This window comes from Leptinotarsa decemlineata, unplaced genomic scaffold, assembly GCF_025532065.1.
Source record: "Leptinotarsa decemlineata unplaced genomic scaffold, Ldec_3_MD MMD2_tig00000199_RagTag_RagTag, whole genome shotgun sequence".
Lineage (NCBI taxonomy): Eukaryota > Metazoa > Arthropoda > Insecta > Coleoptera > Chrysomelidae > Leptinotarsa > Leptinotarsa decemlineata.
Genome location: NW_027412544.1, coordinates 6,693,761 through 6,715,419, shown reverse-complemented (window position 1 = coordinate 6,715,419; position 21,659 = coordinate 6,693,761). Strand labels below are relative to the sequence as shown.

Below are 21,659 nucleotides of genomic sequence, written 5' to 3'. Positions count from 1 at the left end.
TGGAATGAAAAAATTTCAACATAAAAATGAAAATATAATAAAAAATAAGTGTAGTTTGGTTGATTTACAATAAAAAATAAGTTCGCTATTTTTGGAATCACGTGTTTAACATTTGAAAGTCACCCATACGTATACTTCTCGAAATTTTTATCTAATAACTAATCAACTGGATATAGATCATATAGAACTGTGTTGTTTTTCCAAATATACATTGCCTGGTCTTTGCTACCTACCTCTTGTAAGAATCTTGCAATTGTGATAATATTTTATTCGGTAATAAATCAGTGTCCGTTGACGATGAGAACGAATTTTTTTTCTGATGTTCTAAAAGATCTTCATAAATGTGTCCTTTTACAAAATTGTATTTAGCATTCTTTCTTTCAAAAAACTGATCAAAATGTAACATCTGTAAGCCTAATGCTATCAATTATTCCATTTACAGACCCTGAAGCCATGATTTTACTCTCAATCATCATGTGAGATAGTTCGCACTCATCGATAAAAGTACCGACAACTTTAAAATATCCATCATTAAATAAAATGATCCAAGATGTATGAAAAGATTAGTAAATCTGAGACCTTCTGTTGCTTGAATTTTATAAGCTATTTCAGCAATTGCTAAATCATATGTGACTTGTACATAAGCTTGACCACATTCTCTACCAACTTTTTGTACTTGTTCCATTGTGAATACGACCACTGACACATTTGTTGGTGATAAATTGATAGGAGTCAGATACGATACTTTCTGTTTTGGACTATTGTCTTCTATCATTTTGTAATCAAATCCTGTCCAAGATGGTGTGTTTGGCACGTGAAAAACATATGATAGCAAATGTAACAAATTAATGGTGGGTAAACAAGAAAAATTTTCAGGTGATGGTGATGATTGATCAAAGTATGTGAAGTAGATTCACTGATACTATCTATTTCATTCGATGGATCACGGTATTTTGCCAATAAAGATGTGAAACTGCTGTAAAATTGTCTGTGATATCCATCTGTTTCATGTATTTCTGTAGGCAACTCGATGTCACTGTACTTTAATTTATATTTGAAACGTAGGTAAATTCAAAACTTCCTGTCATATCTTCAGTTAATCAACCACAAAAAGTATGATTTTATCTTTATGTCCTTCACAAAAAACACCTTTTATTTTATCACTGGCCATTGTAACAAAATTAATAAATGAACATCACAAATAACGTAAACACATAACAAATATGTGACTTTAGACTGACGCCATGTTGTCCATTTGCCGATACGCTGCCGTCGCTTTCTATATGTCTGGCACTTTAAACTGTCTCTCTCTAACCACAATCATTATACCGTAATACTTTACATTCCTTTTTTATTTATATTTAATACTTAACAATCGAATTAACGTCTGGCAAATTAATTTCAGATTATTTTATGTTTAAAAAACATAATATAAAAATTACAAACATTCAAAAATACTTTGAAACTTTTATTTAAAAAAAGTAATAATAGCATATGGCACATAATTAACAACAATAAAAATGCCTGGTAATAAAAAATTGATGTCTGGTGGATCTATCTAAAAGCAAAAAATAAAAAATTATCCTTTAAAAAATTCTTTTACAGTTAAGGATTTTTACCTGTGCAGATAAGATACACATTAATAAACGCAACCACTGCTGCCAGCCAGGTAGCCCGGACTCTAACCGAAAGAGCAAGAAAGACAGCATATCAAAAAACCAACTGTTCTGAAATTCTATTTCGGAAACGTTGCTAGCTCCTATACTATATACAGTCATCAGAGATATTAACTTCTATAAACTTCTTAGGAAGCTCGCGCCAGCTCAAATCAGGAAGAAAGAAATTCTAAAAATCTACGGCCTTCAAATCCGAAAAATAGTGACACTGGAAACCTCGGCCATAACCGAGAACGTTCATCAAACTATTTAGCTTTAGCTCGGCTATATCGAAGAAGGAGCAGAAAAGGTGTTTTACCCAAAAATCTGAAATAATATTGAATAAGTACTTACCAAGCATAGGGGCAGCAGTAAGCCACCCCTTGTCCGAAGAGGACATCTGAAAATCGCATGTCGCAGAAGGAAGAACAAACGAGATTATCGTTATTCCCACCGCAGTATTCAAATAGATGAGGCCGCATACTGCCAAAAGAGCGAAATGAAACTTTCCAAAACCTGAAATGAAATAGTTTGTCAGTTTCAAAAAATTTTCTCATGAGGAAAAATTTCTCGTGTTGTGTTTACACAACAGAAAATAAACTTCGCCCTTTATTTTCATATATGAACCTTGATTTCTAATATCTAATGTTTTCTTTTGAATGTGGAAATAATAAAGACGATTATTATTATTATTATAATTATAAATGAATCTATTGATATTGTGAGAACTTGGCTTTCCGTCAATTTATTACAACTAAATGATCAGAAAACTCAAAAATGATTCATTTTCAGTAACAACAACTATAAATCGGCTGCATATTGCAAACATCTTGTTATTATGAACGATGACTTCCTCAATTAGTATATGTATATAGAAAAATCAAACGATTGTCTACCTATTCTCTTATTTTTAATAGGAAAAGTTCTACTCGTATCGTCAATCCTGAAATATAAATAAATATATATTTTGGTCTATTTCACTTCCGGATTAGTTATGACGTAACCTTATGGGGTAATTCTTGCAATGCTGTAGAATTTCCTATATTTCGTGTATAAAATACACGAAAAGAAAAGATTTTATTAATTTTCCTCTGATATTCACGGTTAGGAAACTAAATTGAGTTCTGAAGTGCGTTTATTGAATAATAATGAATGGAAAAAGTTAGAAGTTCACGTATGAATCAATGTTTTCAAAATAATAATATTTATTCTAATTTATCCATTGAGGTAGAATCATTCACATTCATTTTTCGGTATTCAATTTTTTAAAAAGTATTTAATATATACGTCATATTACATTACTATGTCATTATTACGTTTTGCTGTGTTTCTGTATTTTAATTTTACTACGAATATTTGGGATACAAAATAAATGAGAAAAATTGATTTCTGTGCAATCCAATGTTCATATTTAGAAGAATTTATTTGAATATTTTTCAATTTTATCTGAAAGATACTTCTTTGCATGCTCTACACATCTCTGTAGAGACATTGACATATTTAATTTTTTCAGGAATTTTTCCACTATCTTCCACTGACAAAATTGATGAAGTTTTTCACGTAATGACCGAATCGTATTTCATGATTACCCAAAAAGTACTGATTAGAGTTGAAAATTAGTGTTTTTACCCGAGTAAAGTACTGAAGATTGACTGTTTTTCATATGAATATTTAAATCATATACTTTTTCATACTTTACTTCGTGTAGCATTCTGTATTACAATTTGTTTTAATTCAATCTTCTTGATTGAAAGTAGCTGAAAGAAATTTGTGTGCCTAATCTTCACATGTTTGTGAAGGGTGTTTATTGATATATTACATCTCTTTTGCTATTTTCAGAAATTTTACACTTTCTATATGATGATGAAGCAGAAATCCAAAAGGTTCATTCCCAAAAGCTAATCTCCAAAAAAAGCCACTTTCAATTCAAATGATTTTATTATACTTCCATACTCGTATCGAAAAACTTCATTGTGGAATTTTATTAAGAGAGATTTCAAAAACAAATCTGCTCTGCAAAACTATACCAATGAAAGACTCATTTATATTGATGTTACTATATTACTAATGTTCTTCTATGATTATTTGGATATCATCATTTATTTACGTCTAAAAAAATTCATGAGGTAAATAATGTGAGATTTTCACTGGACAGTTTACAAAACGGCAACCTGTGTTTCACTATACAGCAGCTTTCATCAGGCTTTTTGTCATTGACTGAAATCTATCTAGTTATTCAGTTATTCAATTAATTCCAATCGGAATTGAGAATTTCCTACTTCGAAATATATTCTAATGTCAAACTTAATCAATCAACTGAGAGATAGTTTTTAAATACATAGTTTCTAAATAAAAACAAGATACAAACATTGGCTTGGAAAGTGAAAACGGAAAATTTGTAATATGGCTGAAAACTTGATAACAAAATGAAAGTGATTGAAAACTCTATAACATCATTTCACAGAGATCTTGGGTTCAATCTCCGGTCAAGTCACATCTCTGACAGTTTTTTTATTTTCATTTGAATATATGTTATTCAAAATCGAATTAAATAACACTAATGAGATTTTTTAATGCTTTCCAAAGCACTTATTTTGAAATATTACCATTATAAATCATTGAAAAATTATAGTATTTCACTCACGAAAACTTAAGTCTCATTTATCGTCTTTCGAAAACAAGGATGAACCATAATTCAAAATGGAAATTGAAACAAAATTAAGAGAAGTTTTAATAAAATTTTAAATATATAGGGTAGAGTGAAGAGAAAATTTAAACCTCAATGAAATGCAATCACAGCTAAACTCAAAATAGTTATTTTAATTTAATACAAAAATCACTACTTTTTATTCAGATGTCATAAACTCAGTCACACCATTCGTGACCTTCTCGGTTTTGAAACCTTGAACTTGGCCTGAAAGAAAATCGAAGAAATATGACCAAGACGTGCCAAAAATTGATGATAATCTCGACCTCCGTTGGAAAATAAATAAACATTGGTTGTAACTACTGGCGCTCCGTTAATTGAATGATTTCAAGTGAAATCGTTTATTGTATGTTGCTGCAAACAATTGATACTTTGAGCCTTGAATAATAATAAAACCCGTGGAGAATTTCTCCAATTCAATCAAAAGCGATAACAATATGTTTTTGATCATTACTTAATGTCAATAATCCACAAAATGTTTTCTTATATATCTTAAAACACTATCAAAAGATAAAAGTAATTCAAAACTATCAAACGCTAGAGAGCTCCAGCTACTGAGTGAAGTAAAGTCGACTGAATTTTTATTAGAATATAATTTCGTCGTAGAACACTCAAAGCATAAGTATTTATTAAATTTCAGAGATGAATGAAAATTTTCTGATATTTCAGCATTTACTAATACAATGTTGAAATGAATTAGTACCTTTTATTCGTTATTGTTTTCAAAATTCTAAACCGCAGAATGGAGTTCTGGTATGGTTCATTTACGATTACATTAATTTCTAGTGAAAAATTCAGGTAGCTCAAATTCTATCAGCAGCATGAAACATTATTCGTTGAACTCATTTCAATATTCCTATATACGGTGTCATCCCCAAAGTATGCACCATATGGGAAACTTATTTATTAAGGGTTTTTCGACAAAATGTTATTCCTGATAAAAGTTTGTGCATTTCATAAAACCAAACATCCACCAATGAAATACAGTAAAACACACGTAATATACGAGGAGCCTTCAAATATTTGATTTTAGGACAAGAGTAAAGTACTCTTATTTTGAAAAATTTCGGGAAATATCAATATCAAAATATATATTTTGAGTATATATCATCCATCCTCTCACCACCACTAATACCCCTTGTTTGACTACCAGTACGGTTCTCGCGGTGAAAAAATAAGGTAATGTCTTATCGCAGAAGCTACGTAATGCAGTGAAATTTCAAATAGTAATTCGATATGTACTGTCTGATCTTCAAATTCAGTTATAGGAACTATCGGGAAAAATCATGGAATACGGTGTATTTGAAATCATGGAAGTCCGAAAACTTGTCAAGGAAAATATTTCAAAACTCTATTGAAATAGTAATTATATAGAGAAATTTCAACAATTTCAAAAAATGGGCGTGACATTCATCACCGATATCGTTAATTGTTAAATTGACAAGTAATTATCATATACTTTCGACACAAAACTGATTACAAAAGTGAAAAGTGAATAAACAGAAATATACTCTTACTAAGATTTACATGTGAGGATTATTTATATAATTAACACGTGGAAAATAATCGAGGATTATATACCGAGTGCATCTATTTCAATAGGTCAACAATGTGTGTGAATCCATGATTTTTAAAATGTTGCTAAGCAAATATCTTGTGTGTATAATAATTCAATCAATCCCTGAGATCCTAGGTCGAAATTATTGAACACGAAAGCGTTTGCTTGAAGCAAATTTTCAAAATTGTGGGATTGCCTGTAATTTAATCTCTTGAGCTTTAAGTCTACCAGGGATATATGTTGAGAATATTTTCAGAGAAACAAACGATTATATAAACGATAATTACAAATTCGAAAAGTCATGTGAAATATCTCAAAATTGATAATGTATTTCCTGATATTTATAATTAGATACCCGTGAATATTGATGTTAACAGCGCCTGTCATGGGTACCGACTCATGTTCATTCCAATCGGTTGAATAGGTCTAGTGCATTCAAATTTTCCAACGTTTTTGTGCGTTGGGAAAAAATATCATGAATTTTGTTTCAAATATTTCACTGATCGAAATTACTCAACTTTTCCCTATATAAAGAGTGAAACCCATACTTCAAATGAAACAATGAAAGTACTATGTATTGTTGCATAATTTTGTTGTTTACAATAAAAAAAACAATTGAAAATTTACATATGAAATTCGTTATAATGAGCCAGGTACACCTCTTTCATCTTTTGATGAAATGATTACTTCATCTCAGTTTATGTTAAATACCATTTTTGTGTTGAATTTGAAGAATTTCCATTAGAGATTCATATTTAAAAAATATATAGAAAAAATTGAAAAACTCACCAGTTTGATCTAAAGCTCTCTCAAAATCCTCTCCTTGTCCTTCAATGAAGTCCAACCCTGGAACCAAAAAGCACAACTTTTAGTCCACCAAACGAAACACCCATTATCTCAGAACACTAACCCATATTGCCTCAAGAAAAGCGATAATTCCAGTTCAACAAATGATATTCCAAATAAAATATCAAACATCAGTTTAGCACCTCGCAAGAGTCACAGATACAATAATTAATAGCAGGCGAGGTGAGCCATAATCATACTCTGCACGGATCACCTTCGAAGCTTATTTTTTATTGGTTAATTCTGACCATTATCAGTTCCAAAGCCACCTACCGAGATTTACTCTGTATTCCCGAAAACAATTGAAAAATGTAAACAAGTCAGGTTATTGATGCAATCATTATTGCTGAGTGAGGGAGAGTCCTCGCTCTAGACACTAATGCTTATCTCGAGAATCTGATCAATCTGAAAGCGAAAGGAACTGCATCAATGAGCGATTGGACAAAAATGATGGATTATGTTGCCACTATTTTTAGAAAAAATCGATGGCAAAAATAATTGCGTAATTGAATTTGTGTACATTTGTTGTTTCATTCGAATTAGAAGTTAATATTTTAGTTAGTACTTCAATATAACCCGGCTGGCATTCCGTTTTATTTACACTAGATTCCAAGATCGATAAAGCTTAATATAGTAAAGGTTACACATTGTGTTTACTGCTTATAGGGTGATGGGTCGAGATTCAAGGGAAAATCAATTGTGACAAGTTTAACATGGAATTTTCCTCAGCCATTGAGAAAAAATATAAAACAATATACGCTTACACCAGACCACCTTACTGACTAGAACACAAAAGTAGAATAATGAATAAAATTAAAAGAGATATGTCATTCTGCTGAGTATGGAAAAAATGTCAGTCGGGATTTATTGACGTTAGATTCGAATAAGGTGACGCTAAGGTAGCACGGAACACTGCAACCAAGAGTAATACCAATACTTCAACTATCAGCTTCCTCATTCACTGAATTTAAACTTTGAGTGTGACTTTTACTACATGGCAGACAAAAAAGAATTATTCAACTGATACGCGATAAAACATTTAATCAGCCGATTGCCATGTGCGGTAGCGACTTAATTCATATCATATTCTCTGTGCGATCCAGATATTTGAATATCGGTTCGGTTCCAATGTTCTATGGTCCATACTCCATAGAGCGGTTAAAAGTAGAAAAATGTATTAGTGTGTTGGCTTTTTTCAACAAAAATTTATGTGAGAGCTCACTGTATTCGTAAGGATATCCGGAAAAATGTGGGAAGGTTTCATACCTGTACAGAAATTTTTGCAGAAATCAAAAATTAATAAATATTTCAAATAACTGGTTTTTTATCACTGATGTATCTGTAGAGTAGGGAGGGTGAGTATAGGCCCACAGCACTTAGACTACATGTGACCCATCGTACATCCTCCCGAGGAGTTGTTCTTCTAGGTCATCGTCCATCCTGTCCTTTCCAGGAAGATGGACATCTCTGGGAGACATCTTCTTTACATCGGCAGATGTAGGCCAAGACTCGCCGAACACACACTCTCTTATTGACGATAACTCCGGACATAGGACGTGCCTGACAGTTTCATCTTCCTGTTCACACATCCTGCATAGAGGTTCGTCCACTAGCCCCATATTATGGAGGTGTTTCCTTAGTTGACAGTGGCCAGTCAGAAATCCTACTGTTAAGCGTAGATTTTTTCTGGTCATCGCCAGATATTTCTTCGACGCCAGCTTCCTAGGGTCGCCAAGGGTGATCCTGGCAAGATTGCATCCTTTGATTTCTTCCCATCTCTTTAGGGATAGAGCATGAGTGTGACGTTTGGCTAGTTCCGCAATTGTCAATGTCCTAAAATTCTTAGTCCAGCCGCCTCCTTGGCTAAAGAGTCGACAATGCGATTAGGTACCTTTACTCCTGTCGTATCCTTCAATCCACCTCAGGATAATGTTATTATCTGCCGAGGCTTTGGCTAAATCTTGGTGGCACTCTAGTACTCGCCCTGAGATAACACGTTGTCTGTTCAAGGCTAATAGGGCTTGTCTGCTATCAGTGCACATTGTTAAGTTTTTGCCAGAAATTCACTGATGTAATTATCCCTCACATGTGGTAATGGAAGGGTAATTTATTTATTAAGTTTAAAAGCCTTAACACCAATCCCTCTTAGCTTGGTTAGTTTGTTCTAGTTATATCATCATATCATAAAATATCATTCCTATTTCCAGATAAAGAGCCTACAATATGGTGGGTTCGAGTTAGTTGTTTCAGTTATTAATTTTTTACTTTCCATATTTTTTTTTAATTATATCACCATATCATAAAACATCATTTTCATTTCTATATGAATAGCCTGCAATTTAGTTGATTTGATTTGGTTATTACAGTTATTATTTTTCCATTTTCCATTTTAATAAGTTCATATTATTAAATATTATTTCTCATTCCATATAAATAGCCTACAATTTAGTTAGTTTGTTTTTTTTAGTTAGTTTAGTCTAGTTATAATATAACATTATAAAATATGATTTCTATTCCACTTCTGGTGAGGCTTTTACACAGGTGCTGGTTGCAGATCTATGTACTATTTCACATGGGTACTGATTGGAGTTTGGTTTCACAAAAGTGCTCATTTAGTTATTGTAATCTTGTGAAATATTACATTCCCCCGGTTTAGGTCATATTCTGGTTCATGTGTGGATTACTCAAATACTATTGTCAATAGATGATTCGTAATAAAGATTCTTGTAGAGGAAGACATTTCCAGAAAAAAGTCTGCTTTTTGAACGTCTCTTTTCTTGAACATTCTCATTTAGCTTGCCCCGTTCATTTGTTTATTTGTTTGGGCCAAATTCAGTTATCGTAGTTTGATCCCCTTCCTGTTGACAGATTGATCTGATATTTGGTACACAAATTTAGTTTTGATGACAATATAATTTAATGAATTCTGTATCATTATAAATCCAAGATGATCGCAGCTACAAAATGGTAAAATAGTGGTGAACTTTGAAAAAGATGGCCCCCAAGATGGCCCCAGCTGAATAATAGCGGATTACATATTTTTTCGCAACTACCTCAATATGGGTATCAAATGACAGGGCTTGACTAGTAAAGTAGTACCTACTATTTTTTAAAAAAGATGCAAATTCAAGATATCCGCAGCTACAAAATTGTGGATCACATATTTTTTCTCGACTACCTTAATATGGATATCAAATAACAGGGCTTGACTAGTAGAATAACTTGTTCTATTGATGGCCTATTAATTTTGTAGAAATCCATATTGAATGTAGAATAAAGAAAATAACTTTCGTCTGATTTCTACTAAGTTTATTATTTGTTATGACCAGTTTCCGTCTAATTGACCATTTTCAAGTAACTGATCATTTGTTAATTAAAAATGTTCTAATAAATCGAATGTGGTCGCAACAAATCATGAACTTAATAGAAATTAGACTTGAATTATTTTCTTCATTCTATATTCACTAGTAGAATGTTAGTACACTTAGAAAAAGATGCGAATTCAAGATTGCCGCAGCTACAAAATGGCGGATTTCATATTTTTTCACAACTACCCCAATATGGGTATAAATGACAGGATCTGACTAGTAGAATAGTAGTACACTTCGAAAAAGATGCAAATTCAAGATAGCCGCAGCTACAAAATGGCGGATTACATATTACCTTGTAATACTGAGGCACTAAATGCCTGAACTGAATGAGACAAATTGAGTAACAAAATTAAAAACTAAAAACTTGAAGATAAAATACAAAAATAAATTAAACGTGTTCAATGAACTAAACACTAAAAAGGAATTCGGAAAGTCCTAAGTAGCAGTCATGACACCACTCTCCTCAGCAATCTATAGTATTAATCAGATAAAAAAACGAAAAAATCGTTAGACGTAGTATTCACATATTCACTTAGGTTACGCTACGCCCAACGATTTTACTATATTTTTATCTGATCAATATTGTAGATTGACGAGGAGAGTGGTGTGATTACTGCTACCTAGAACCTTCCGTATTATTTTTTAGGTCTTGGTATATTAAAACCGTTTGACATAAAACTGTTTTTACTCATTTCATTAATACTGACATCTCGCATATTCCCAAAAAAATGTAAGGCCTTTGTCTCCAAAAAGTTCGTACTATTTTTCAAGCAGCAAATTCCATCACAATTTGTTGATGGATGAATTTACGAAATCTGAGGAATATGAAGGTGTGTTGTGAGAAACTTTTCCCAAACACCAGAACCGCAATAGAATATGAATTTTACCCCCATCTACTGAAGACGCCAACTTGGTTGGTGAAACGCTGGTTGAGTAGAGATTTGCATTTCTGGAGATTGGGAAAAGTGCTCATTTTGGATTTTTTCTGCGCCAGAGGTTCCAATTTTACCTTTTTCTCTAATACAGGGTGGATAAAAACTCTAAAAAAATTATTCCTTGATTTTTTTTTAAGAAAAACCCTATTTCATTGAAAATATAATTTCTCACTGAAAGTAACTTTTTTTAAATATTGGATTATTCAGATAAATACCAAGCGGTTCGAAATTTCCAAAAAAATGTTAAAAAGTGTATCGTTTTCAAACTGAACTTCTACAGCAAAAACTTAGAAAATGAAATTTCAGGATGGAATAAATTGTAACTTGATAGATATGCAGGTGAGCCACCCTTTCGGAATTATGAAAAGCAAATTCATATAATATCACTGCAACACGACGTCCCAACTAATTTTCCTGGGCTATAATTAACCCCTTTTCCCCTTGATAATTTTGAAATGTAACTATTATAGTTAGCATTGACAAGAGCATTTTTTGAGTTTTTTGGGAAAAAAATGTTTTGTTTTTTATAAGGAAATAAATATTTCGAAATAAATTTCGAAATATCAATCTCTCGAAATTTATTTCGAAAATGAGTGATTCGTTTTGGGATGTTATCGAAAACGGTGCTGATAAGGTGATGAGATAAGTGTCTCATCCCATTGAGGGTGATAAGTATGAATGATATATGTTTCACTTCCATGACTGTTAAAATCCGTTGAAATCTGGTTAATATGTTTTTTCGTTAACCAGCTGTCGGCGTCCCTTACTCTTCAACGTGCGATTTCTAGTACGGGTTGGACGATAGGTAGTGAAGATCGATCGTTTGGCCTCTCAGTCATCCTTTCACCTTTCGGTGGATTGAATGTGTGGAACAAACCACCCATGCCAGCCCAACCAGATACCGTTCCGCTAAAGGTGCGTATTCACCAAAATAGCAAGCACGAGCGAGCATGAGTGAGCATTCGTGTATGTTTGCTCGTGTTCGCTCGTGTTTGCTCGACATATTGGTGTCTCGTCCACACCAGAGAGAATATCTTCGAGTTCGTAGTACCGCTTTCTTCTCGATCTTTTCTGAACGAGAACAATCATACGTTCGCTCGCTCGCTAGCCTGTATTCACCAGACGATTATTGATGCAGAATGCTCATTCATTTTTGTTTGCTCGTGCTCGTTTTTTTGGTGAATACGCACCTTAACACGAATATGGTATTCTCTATTCCGTATTGTAGGATCTACTCCACGTATAGACTGCGGCGGTGGCATCATTTTAGAAAGAGGTTACGTGCGCTTACCCTCTCGAGAATGAGTTAAATTATTGTATCACCCCCATTTTAACTTACACTCTGTTAGGTGACACTGTAGGATGTAACCTTTCAAAGGAGTGAAGTAGTAAAAACCACCACAATATGTAATAAGAAGTAAGTTAGTTCTCACCATTCGAACATCTGTTGAAAAACTTTTAACCTGTTTTTTCGTTAACCAAGTACCACTCCCCACGAACGACAATCTCCTCACTAGTAGATACTTTTGCGAACTGAGGTTTAACGAGGCCTCACATTCTATCGAGCGGGTTAGACAATATGTTGCGAAATGCGATCGACCAGACGTAGGGTTCGAACCACCGTTCCACATATAGGTCGGCTGGATAAGAAGAACAATCCACTCACGTCAACCCAACCGACCATGGTTCACATTTCATCCAAGAGATGGAAGATATATAAACACACAATAATAACAACTGTAGTTTTAATTTTCGAATAAATGACCCACATATTTTGGTCTGGGTTTTAATTCCAAATGGTATCACGATCAAGGTATGGAAAAGTGATCGCTGTTATATTTTTCAGATTTGCAAAATTCATAAATAATGACACAACCAAACGGCCTAAAAAATTTCTTTTTTTAGTAAACAGGTTAAGATTGAAACTTCCAACCAATTAATTGAATACTGAGACGCATTAGCATGTTGAGTGGATATTTCAAATCATGACATTGATAACATTGATATACTCGTATAATCCGAGTTAGTACAAGTGTTGAATAACTGCATAAAATCGAAACGGCAAATACTTCGCCAGGTCAAGGACTATTTCCATAACAGGCTCTTGTAATGTTTTGAGAATTTCTTCGAAGTGCTTCACATATAAAATTGCAAAGATCATTGGGTACTTCATGAATATTGTGATAACTGGCCACCTGACCCAGCTTCGAATGGGTCGCACTACGTAGGTTTGGTTAGGTTACAGATTGTAGGTATTACTTTTTGGTGAAAAACGTTTCTTTTCAAATTCGTTAGCTAGGTTATATTATTGGATTAGTTGATTTTTGATATTTCAATTTTCAAAATTGACAGTCTCAAGTCTGTAGAACGTATGAGAGAAAACAGTTTGAAAATAATACAATATGTCAAAAGTGTGCCCATTATGGGTGGAAATATACGTCTTCTACAGTCTCATACGTTCTACAGTCTCAAGTCTGTAGAACGTATGAGAGAAAACAGTTTGAAAATAATACAATATGTCAAAAGTGTGCCCATTATATGGGTGGGAATATACGTCTTCTATATTTGTACGCAATGTGGATAGTTGTCTGGTTTGTGGTTACACAATTTAGATGTACGCATATACCATCGCAGACTATTTTGTAGACCTATACAAAAAGAACAATATGTTAAGATATATAGTGTTATATCTCAAAAGGATTGGGCTCGCAAAATGATTAGGTAGCATCACTTCCCGACTTCTAATGGAAAACATCGTCATATTTCAATCAATTCACACAAAACATTTTTAATTTTCCACGAGGTACTTTCTTTTGGATCACAATGGCCATTGGCGTTAACCGTATTGAAAATTTCGGTAGTTTTTGAATTTATAGAGTTCAGGCAAACGCAGCGGGGTACCTTTGTTTTATAATATTTATAGTTTTTGAAACTAATGAAGATTTGGAGATAGGAAAACAATGCAAGGACAGTCAATCGAATGTTTGTTGCCATCAGGTTTCGTTACCTGAATCACACATTACATGCGTCGGTTTAAGATATTTCAATTTTTTCTGGATAATTATCTATGGTTCTTTCAAAAAAAGTGATGGGTTGATAAAAAATGTATGACCGCTGGGCATGCCTGAAAGCAAGCAATGATGTTCACTATTCTTGTAAGAATGGGCAAGGAAATGACAAGTTTGCTTCGCTCAGTAAACCTTGAATCTGATTGGTAGTAAGAATGATGTCAAACGATTTTTCATATTATATTGTTGGCTAAGCTACTTCTTTTATCGAGACTATACTCAGTAGCTTGGAGACGTTTTTTGAGTCATGATGGTTCTAATTAAATGATGAGATTGTTTATTTCCAATAGAAATAGAAGTATTTATTTCATGTAAACAGTTAGACATGTATACATTCGTCCAGATAGTGATATGAATCACATAAGATGAATAAAATAAAATACTTTTTGTATAACTGTCATCAAAAATGACATTTTCAATGGCTGTCAAGAGTATTGAAAGATGGTGTTTACAAAGTAGCGTGTTGAAAATATTTTCAACACAAATGGTAAAAGTATTTTTAACACGATTTTATTCAAACAAATAGCAATAAACATAACATAATTATTCAATTTTTGATAAAGTTTTATTATGAACAATAGATATAGGTACAATTGAATTCTGTTACAAATAACAAAGCCTTATATCTGCAAAAGACAAAATAGTTCCACTATCAGCTGCCGAGGAATATCGTATACCATACCATATACCATACACCTGCAGGAAAGTTTATATCAGTACCACCAAAACATCGGAAAAATTGTAGATTAGGTCAAATAGACAAATTGGCACTAGCGGAACAAGCGCTTAGTGGAGGAGATCACACGATACTGTTTGAAGATGTGAAACTACTTGTCCCCGATCATGAATACCACGGTCGGCTTGTACGGAAAGCAATAGAAATCCATAAACATATGGAAAACTACAACAGAAAGGAGAAGGCTGTAAGGCTTAACCGAATTTGGAATACCATACTAAAATATGCTGACGTGGTAACAGCGCAATACAATGTCGTTAACAGATAATAACACTTCGGCCAATAGCAACGCATCAACAAGAGAGGCAGACTACCTGAGTCAATATAAATACAACCTACGAACTAGAAATCACCAGTCATCGGTGAATCATTAAGATGAATAACTCTCTGAAGACACCAGTCACTCGTGCTGGCAAAACGTTAGGATGCAGTTCCAAACTTCGACGGCCTTCAAACCCGAATGAAGACAGTACCACTGATCATTTGGACTTTGCACCAGGAAAATTTACCGTTGAGAAGTGGTTTGATAAGTTTGAACGGGTGAAATGAGGACCGAGAACAATGGACGCCCAAAGAGGCAGTTACCGACGAAAACATACAAAAATTCAACTAAATTTGTTGGACATATCGTGCATGAATATTTGGGTATATGAATGATCTGTTGAAAGTGAATGATTCCGCGCGAGCTCACAATCGACTAAAAACAACAACGAATTGATGAATCTGAGCAGCGTTTGAAGCTGTCTCACCATTAAATACTCGAATGTATGCATTGATATATGTAACATTTGATGAAACGTGACTTCAACACACACACAGAATCAAAACGATCGTCATCTGAGTGGAATGCGCTGACTCTAAAGCGTGTAAATACGCAACAGTCGGCTGGCAAGGTTATGGTATCAGTATTTCAAGATGCCCATGGTATAATATATGCATCGACTATCTTGAAAAGGGAAAAACCATTAATAGTGACTATTACATAGTGTTATTGCAGCATTTGAATGAATGAAGAATGAAATCGCGGAAAAACGGCCCCATTTAAAAGAGCAGGAATTGCTGTTTTATCAAGACAATGCACGAATGAAAACGATTGCAAAATTGCATGGATTGGGCTGCGAATTGCATCCACATCCACTGTATTCTCCAGATTTGTCCCATTGTTTTTTCTATGCCTCTTAACTTTTCACCCGAACTCATAGTTATTATAATGGATAGTGTTAATTTATCATGTAACTGGTCAACGTATTCATAAGAGAATTCCATTTTGAACAAAACAATTTAGGTTTTATCCTTATTTCAGTGATGGTTTTGGCTCACGTTGCACTGAATCACTTCGGCTAACGGAATCTTTCAGTAGATATCATTCTCTTTCTCTCGCCGGCCTAAGCGGGTCTCCCAAAGTCATTTCTGAAGTTTTATGGGTTACAATCCAGATATTTTTTTTTTTTTAAGATAAATGAAAAATTATGTAAATGTCATCGAGAGCACCGCTGAAAGTAATGATAGTATCGTATATTTATTGTCGGAGTATCAGGCGTCCTTTAAAACAGCTTCGATTATGATCTAGTAAGGTGAAGTCGTTGATCTTGACTCGCTGAAATCTGTTACACGAACGAGTAGTAGGTAGACCGTATTTCCTGTTGAACTGATTCAAAATATCGATGCAGAAAGTATGAATAACAATCTGAGAAAAATAAAAAAGTGAAATGGAGAACTTTTTACAGGCGTAGAAACGGCAAACTTCTAATTCACACTAATAAGTTACTGTCAGTAACTTGTCTTATTTCATAATTTTGCCTTTCAAAAAGAGAGCATAAAAATTATACAGATACTTATCTCAACGTTTCGGAGGCTTAAATCTGTCTATGTCTTCAGACATTTTGTAGAAAAACGAACAAAAGGAAAAACTGCAAGATTTTTTTACATTTTTTCCAATTTTGAAGACGGAAGCAGATTTTAGCTTCAGAAACGTTAACATACGTATCTGCATAGTTTCATAGCTCTTCTTTGATAGGCAAAATTATTAAATACGACCAGATACTGATGAATAAAACTTTTTTTTTCATGAAAAATAATTTTGGAGTTTTATCCCAACAACAAACCGTTATTTTAACACCTCGACACGTGTTTCGATCACTAAATGATAATTTTCAAGAGGAAGATTAATCTTATCGGGGTGAATGAAAAAGTTTGCCATTTGTACAACTGTATAAAGTTCTCCAATCAGGCTCTTTTCTGGATAGGATCCATACCCTTAAGGGCGGAGCTCCATACATGAGAACAATAATGATCTGAGCATTAATAAGCATAAAAAATTGCTGAGGTATGTTCAGTTTTCTGGTTCGGAACACTGTTCCAAGCTTTTCAGGAGCAGCCTTTGCAATTCCAGCGACATGATTGTATCAAGACATATTAGTGTCTATTTTAACCCCCAACAAACTTATCGAAACAGAAAGCGGAATTGTCTATCCTGATATTGTTATTTCGATTTCGGAGACATTTATCTTTTTGGAAAAAACCGATGCCTAGGTTTTTGTGGCATTCAATGGAACCGGATTAGTTTCAGCCCAATTCGAAATCACTTCTAGATCCTCATCAATATATGCAACCTTCTGCTGTTGTTGAAGATGTATATCCGCAGACGATGTCCTGAAATCCAAATAGAATGACAGGACAAGTGTGATGTCATCAGTAAAGCAATATATTGAATTCTTCTTTTTTTCCAATCAGTCGTTGATAAAAAATAAAAAAAAAGTTGGTGACAATATGGAACCTTTGATAAAAAATGAAAAGAGGGTTGAAGACAATATAGATCCTTGAGGAAAACCAGCGTAAAAGTATTCGAGAGATATCCATCGACAGCCACTCGCAGGGAACGTTTTTTCAGTAAGCTGGAAAGCCATACATAAAAATAATCTGACAAGCCATAGCATCGAAGTTTGGCCAGCAAACACGAATGCCACACAAGGTTAAAGAAATATCAAGTGCAACAGCTCTTGACTCTCCATGTATCTTGATTGCGTTATTTCAAATATGTGTGACATACTTTTCAGATTGTAAAACGATGAGAAACAAAATCATTAGTTGATTAAAAATACGTTGGGAACTTTCATTTGTTTGCTAACAACTGTAATACTGCGAGCTTTCCTGAGACCAAGAGGATTTCAATTGGAAATTTTCGCCACATTGTAACTGAAATTCCTTTCGAGTTGTGATGACTGATGCTTGGTACTTCTATAGAGATCACACTGCCTAAGCTTCTTTTCGTCAGTTTTCAAAATGAGCATTCAGGTATTTTGTGACGTTCAAACTTGAAATACTAATCATGAAGTCTGTTTGTAGACACAAACCCACTGGTAATATGAATATTTGAGAAATAATGTCTTGCACTTTTTGTAGCGCGTACTTATTATCTATGTCTAATAATGCAGGCCAATAAACTAGGTTACAAAACTCTACTTGTCACATAATCAAAGTGTTATATTATAGTATTCTAATATTTTTGTCTTGCATTCCTATGCTTATACAGCAACTTCAGCTTATAATTGTATCAAATGAAATTCTAAGCTCATTTGCACCAATTGAGAAATATTGATGCCAAAAATCTTCACCAGAATTGATGAAATTCACTAGTACTAGCGACTCGACCGGGTTTTGCAAGGTTAACAGAACATAAATACCTACAATTTCTTCTCTATCATAGTATCACATCAGCTTATCCATGAAAAAGAGGTTCCCGTCCTACCATGAAGAACATGCTTTTAAACATATCAGTCTTAAACATTTTGGAATATTGTGGAATGTTCGGGAATATTCTGGAACGTTCCGGATAAGTCTGGAATACTCCGGATCATTGTGGAACGATCATGTGATGTGGTATGGTAGCTCTCTATCATCTATCCATCGAAATGCTATTCGTTTTTACCGCATGCTTTTGGAAATATTAGCATCTTAAAAAGTTCTAGAACATTCCAATACATTCGGCAGTGTTTGGACTGTTCAACCATGTTACACAATATTCCAGAACATTCTCTATCACTCATCATTGAAAAAATATCATGATTTAACCTGAAATGTGTTTTTGAAAAACACTCGAGAATTTTTAAGAGCACTCCACAATATTTCAGAATATCCCGGAATGTTCAAGAATAATGTGGAATGTTTGTGTCAACCAACCTTCAAACAAATAATGTGGAATGTTTTGGGGAGTCTCATTTATCTTTGACATTTGAGGATTGAGTATTTTTTCCTTCAAAGACAAATGAAACCAGCAATACATTTATGGTTCAACTTGACACTCCATATAAAACCTATGGAGGGATGGAACAATGTTGTTTTTGATCTTCAGTTGCCTGCAGTGAAAGAAAAGGACGAATCTTGTTCGGTGGTTGACGTCCAAATTTAACTTTACAACTGATCACCTTGGGAAGGTCCGTTTATCTTTGAGGTTATCATCTCTACTTACTCAGGCTATTCTCAAAGGAAGGTTTAGTCTAGGAATCCATTTGTAATTCAGCCAAATACCCACTGATGACATCACTCGGAAAACTCGTGAATAATAACAACAAAATTTAGATGAGATCAATATGATGCATTTCTGAGCAAAAAGTGGAGAATATATTCAAAGTTTGTAGAATGAGATGCTGAGATGAGATATTTTGGTGTTCTCATCTTGATTTAACATTATGTCACTGAATTATTTAATTATGAATCGTTCATTTAATGTTCCTGAATTACCAAGGGTTGGTATACATCATAAATTTGCTTTTTCAACACATTGCATGAATTATCAAAAAAACTCCATCTACATACAAAAAAAAGTGGGAAACTTCGTGAATTTTTTCACATCTCTCGCATAAGGATGGAGAAGTAGATAGCCAAAAAGCTTTTTTCACAAAAATGTATCTCTCAAAATATTCCCCTCTGTCCAACTCTTCCTGAGAAGTTCATAAAAGTTAAAGTACTGACTATACTCTTTTGCTATACACAACTTTTTGAATAAAGTTAAGCTCAGTATAGTCCTGAACATAATTATTCATATCAGTGGTATGCCAAAAAATTATATTTTGATGATAACAACACCCTTTGAAAATTGATTTCAAATAATGTTCTGTAAAGTCTTCTATTAGAGAAATCAGAACGCTCAATTTAGATTCAATTTTACCCATTGAATATATCAAATCTGATGATCAATAATTGGCAATGAAACTAATGCAAGGCGATTGAAAACAATTCTAAATTTAAATCAGTTCTGTGAGGATCAATGAAACAAAAATAATGTCAATGTCACATACATGACAATAATACAAATAGTCGCATGGCCATTAATCAGAATTTTTTCAGTTCATACATACGAGTATATAAACTCTGCATATTTTAAAACAATGGTAAGTCAATACCAACGCTGAAAGTAGTAGTAGTATCAGTATTCCACTCATTACAGTGATCGGTGCATGAAATTTCTGGGTTATCATTAAAAATTCCGTAAGAATAATTTCATTTGTATCAATCGCTTAGATTTTTCGCAATAAAAGCTTATACAGTGAGAGTCTTTAACTTGGAACAAATTGGATGTTTGGACACATGGATTAGTATTCTAAGCCCTTATCTTTCGTACTGAAAAACTGTATATACTAAAAGACGTTTTCAATGATTTTTCAGATCTGAAATTTTTTAACGAAAGTTTTGAAGCTCACATTATGTTATAATCAAAATTAAAGGAGAATTCATGGACGAAGCACTCAGAAAACCTCAGACACGTGCTGACACGTGTTTCTGGCTCATTAGCATTTCAGTACGGTATAGCCAAGTGCAAGATTAGGAAACGCTTCGGTGCAGAAACAACACTAATGCACCGAGTTCCCAACATAAGCCAGCTGCTTTTATGATTTTGGTTAGGTCACCTCGTGTTTGAGCTATCACTAAAGTCACTACGAGGCACCTTCAACCACCTACGCGGCATCCGGGTCCAGTATAGATGATAATTTAGTAAGTGGATTTGATATAATCAAAAGTAGGAAAATGCAAACTGTTCCTGAATTGTTTCTGTCTTTGATTATATCAATTCTACTCACTAAATTATCATCTGTATCGTATATTGGACCTGGATGTCACATAAGTAGCCAAAGCTGCCTCGTAGTGACTTCAGTGATATCTCTAACTCGAGGTGACCTGACCGAAACCACGTTCGGCTAGCTTCTGTTGATGGTTCCGTGCGTTTTTGTTGTTTACGCAAACAAGTATTGCCTGTCTTTGCACTTAGCTATACCGTACTGATGACAGGTAATAAACCAGAAATACGTGTCTGCAGTTTGCATATTTTTTGAGTGCTCCTTGCGTTTAATTATATACGCTCGCTAATTTATCATATATATCGAGTTATATATCTTCGGTCTATCGGTTGGTCGGGTCGACCAAAGAAAAAATTCTGCTTTTCATAGTGGGAAATAATTTGCGACGAATCTTCCAAGTCGAAGACGTTGCACAGGTGCCTGATGGTTTTACTTCTACTCTCTGCGCGGCATTAGCTGGGTTAGTTGTTGTTTTTCCGTTGGGTGTCTGCCACACATATTTACAAAGTCGTAGGTCTGCATGAGAGGAAAGGGTCATGGACAGAACACTCAAAAAATAGAGGCAAAACGCGGACACGTGTTTCTGGCTATTGGCCTCATCAGCGCGGTACAGCTAATTGCAAAGATGGACAACAACTGGTTATCAAAGATAATAAACAGCTCATATACACGTTGTCACCAAGAGAAGCTAACCGCACATTTGTGGTTT

The 21,659-nt window shown here is 34.0% G+C and overlaps 1 protein-coding gene across 3 annotated transcripts in view; it reads right to left on the bottom strand.

Annotated features, from left to right (window-relative positions):
- LOC111515596 (synaptic vesicle glycoprotein 2B) overlaps positions 1–21,659 on the bottom strand; it is a 138,361-nt gene that overhangs the window by 44,888 nt on the left and 71,814 nt on the right. For 2 of the 3 annotated variants that reach the window (XM_074172861.1, XM_074172863.1), the window contains exons 2-3: positions 6,710–6,766; positions 2,010–2,171 (exon numbers count right to left, since the gene is read on the bottom strand). In XM_074172861.1, the coding sequence (XP_074028962.1) occupies positions 2,010–2,171; positions 6,710–6,766 (219 nt within the window). Of the gene's footprint in view, positions 1–2,009; positions 2,172–6,709; positions 6,767–6,830; positions 7,007–21,659 lie in introns of those variants that run through there. The other variant, XM_074172862.1, reaches the window with a different exon arrangement.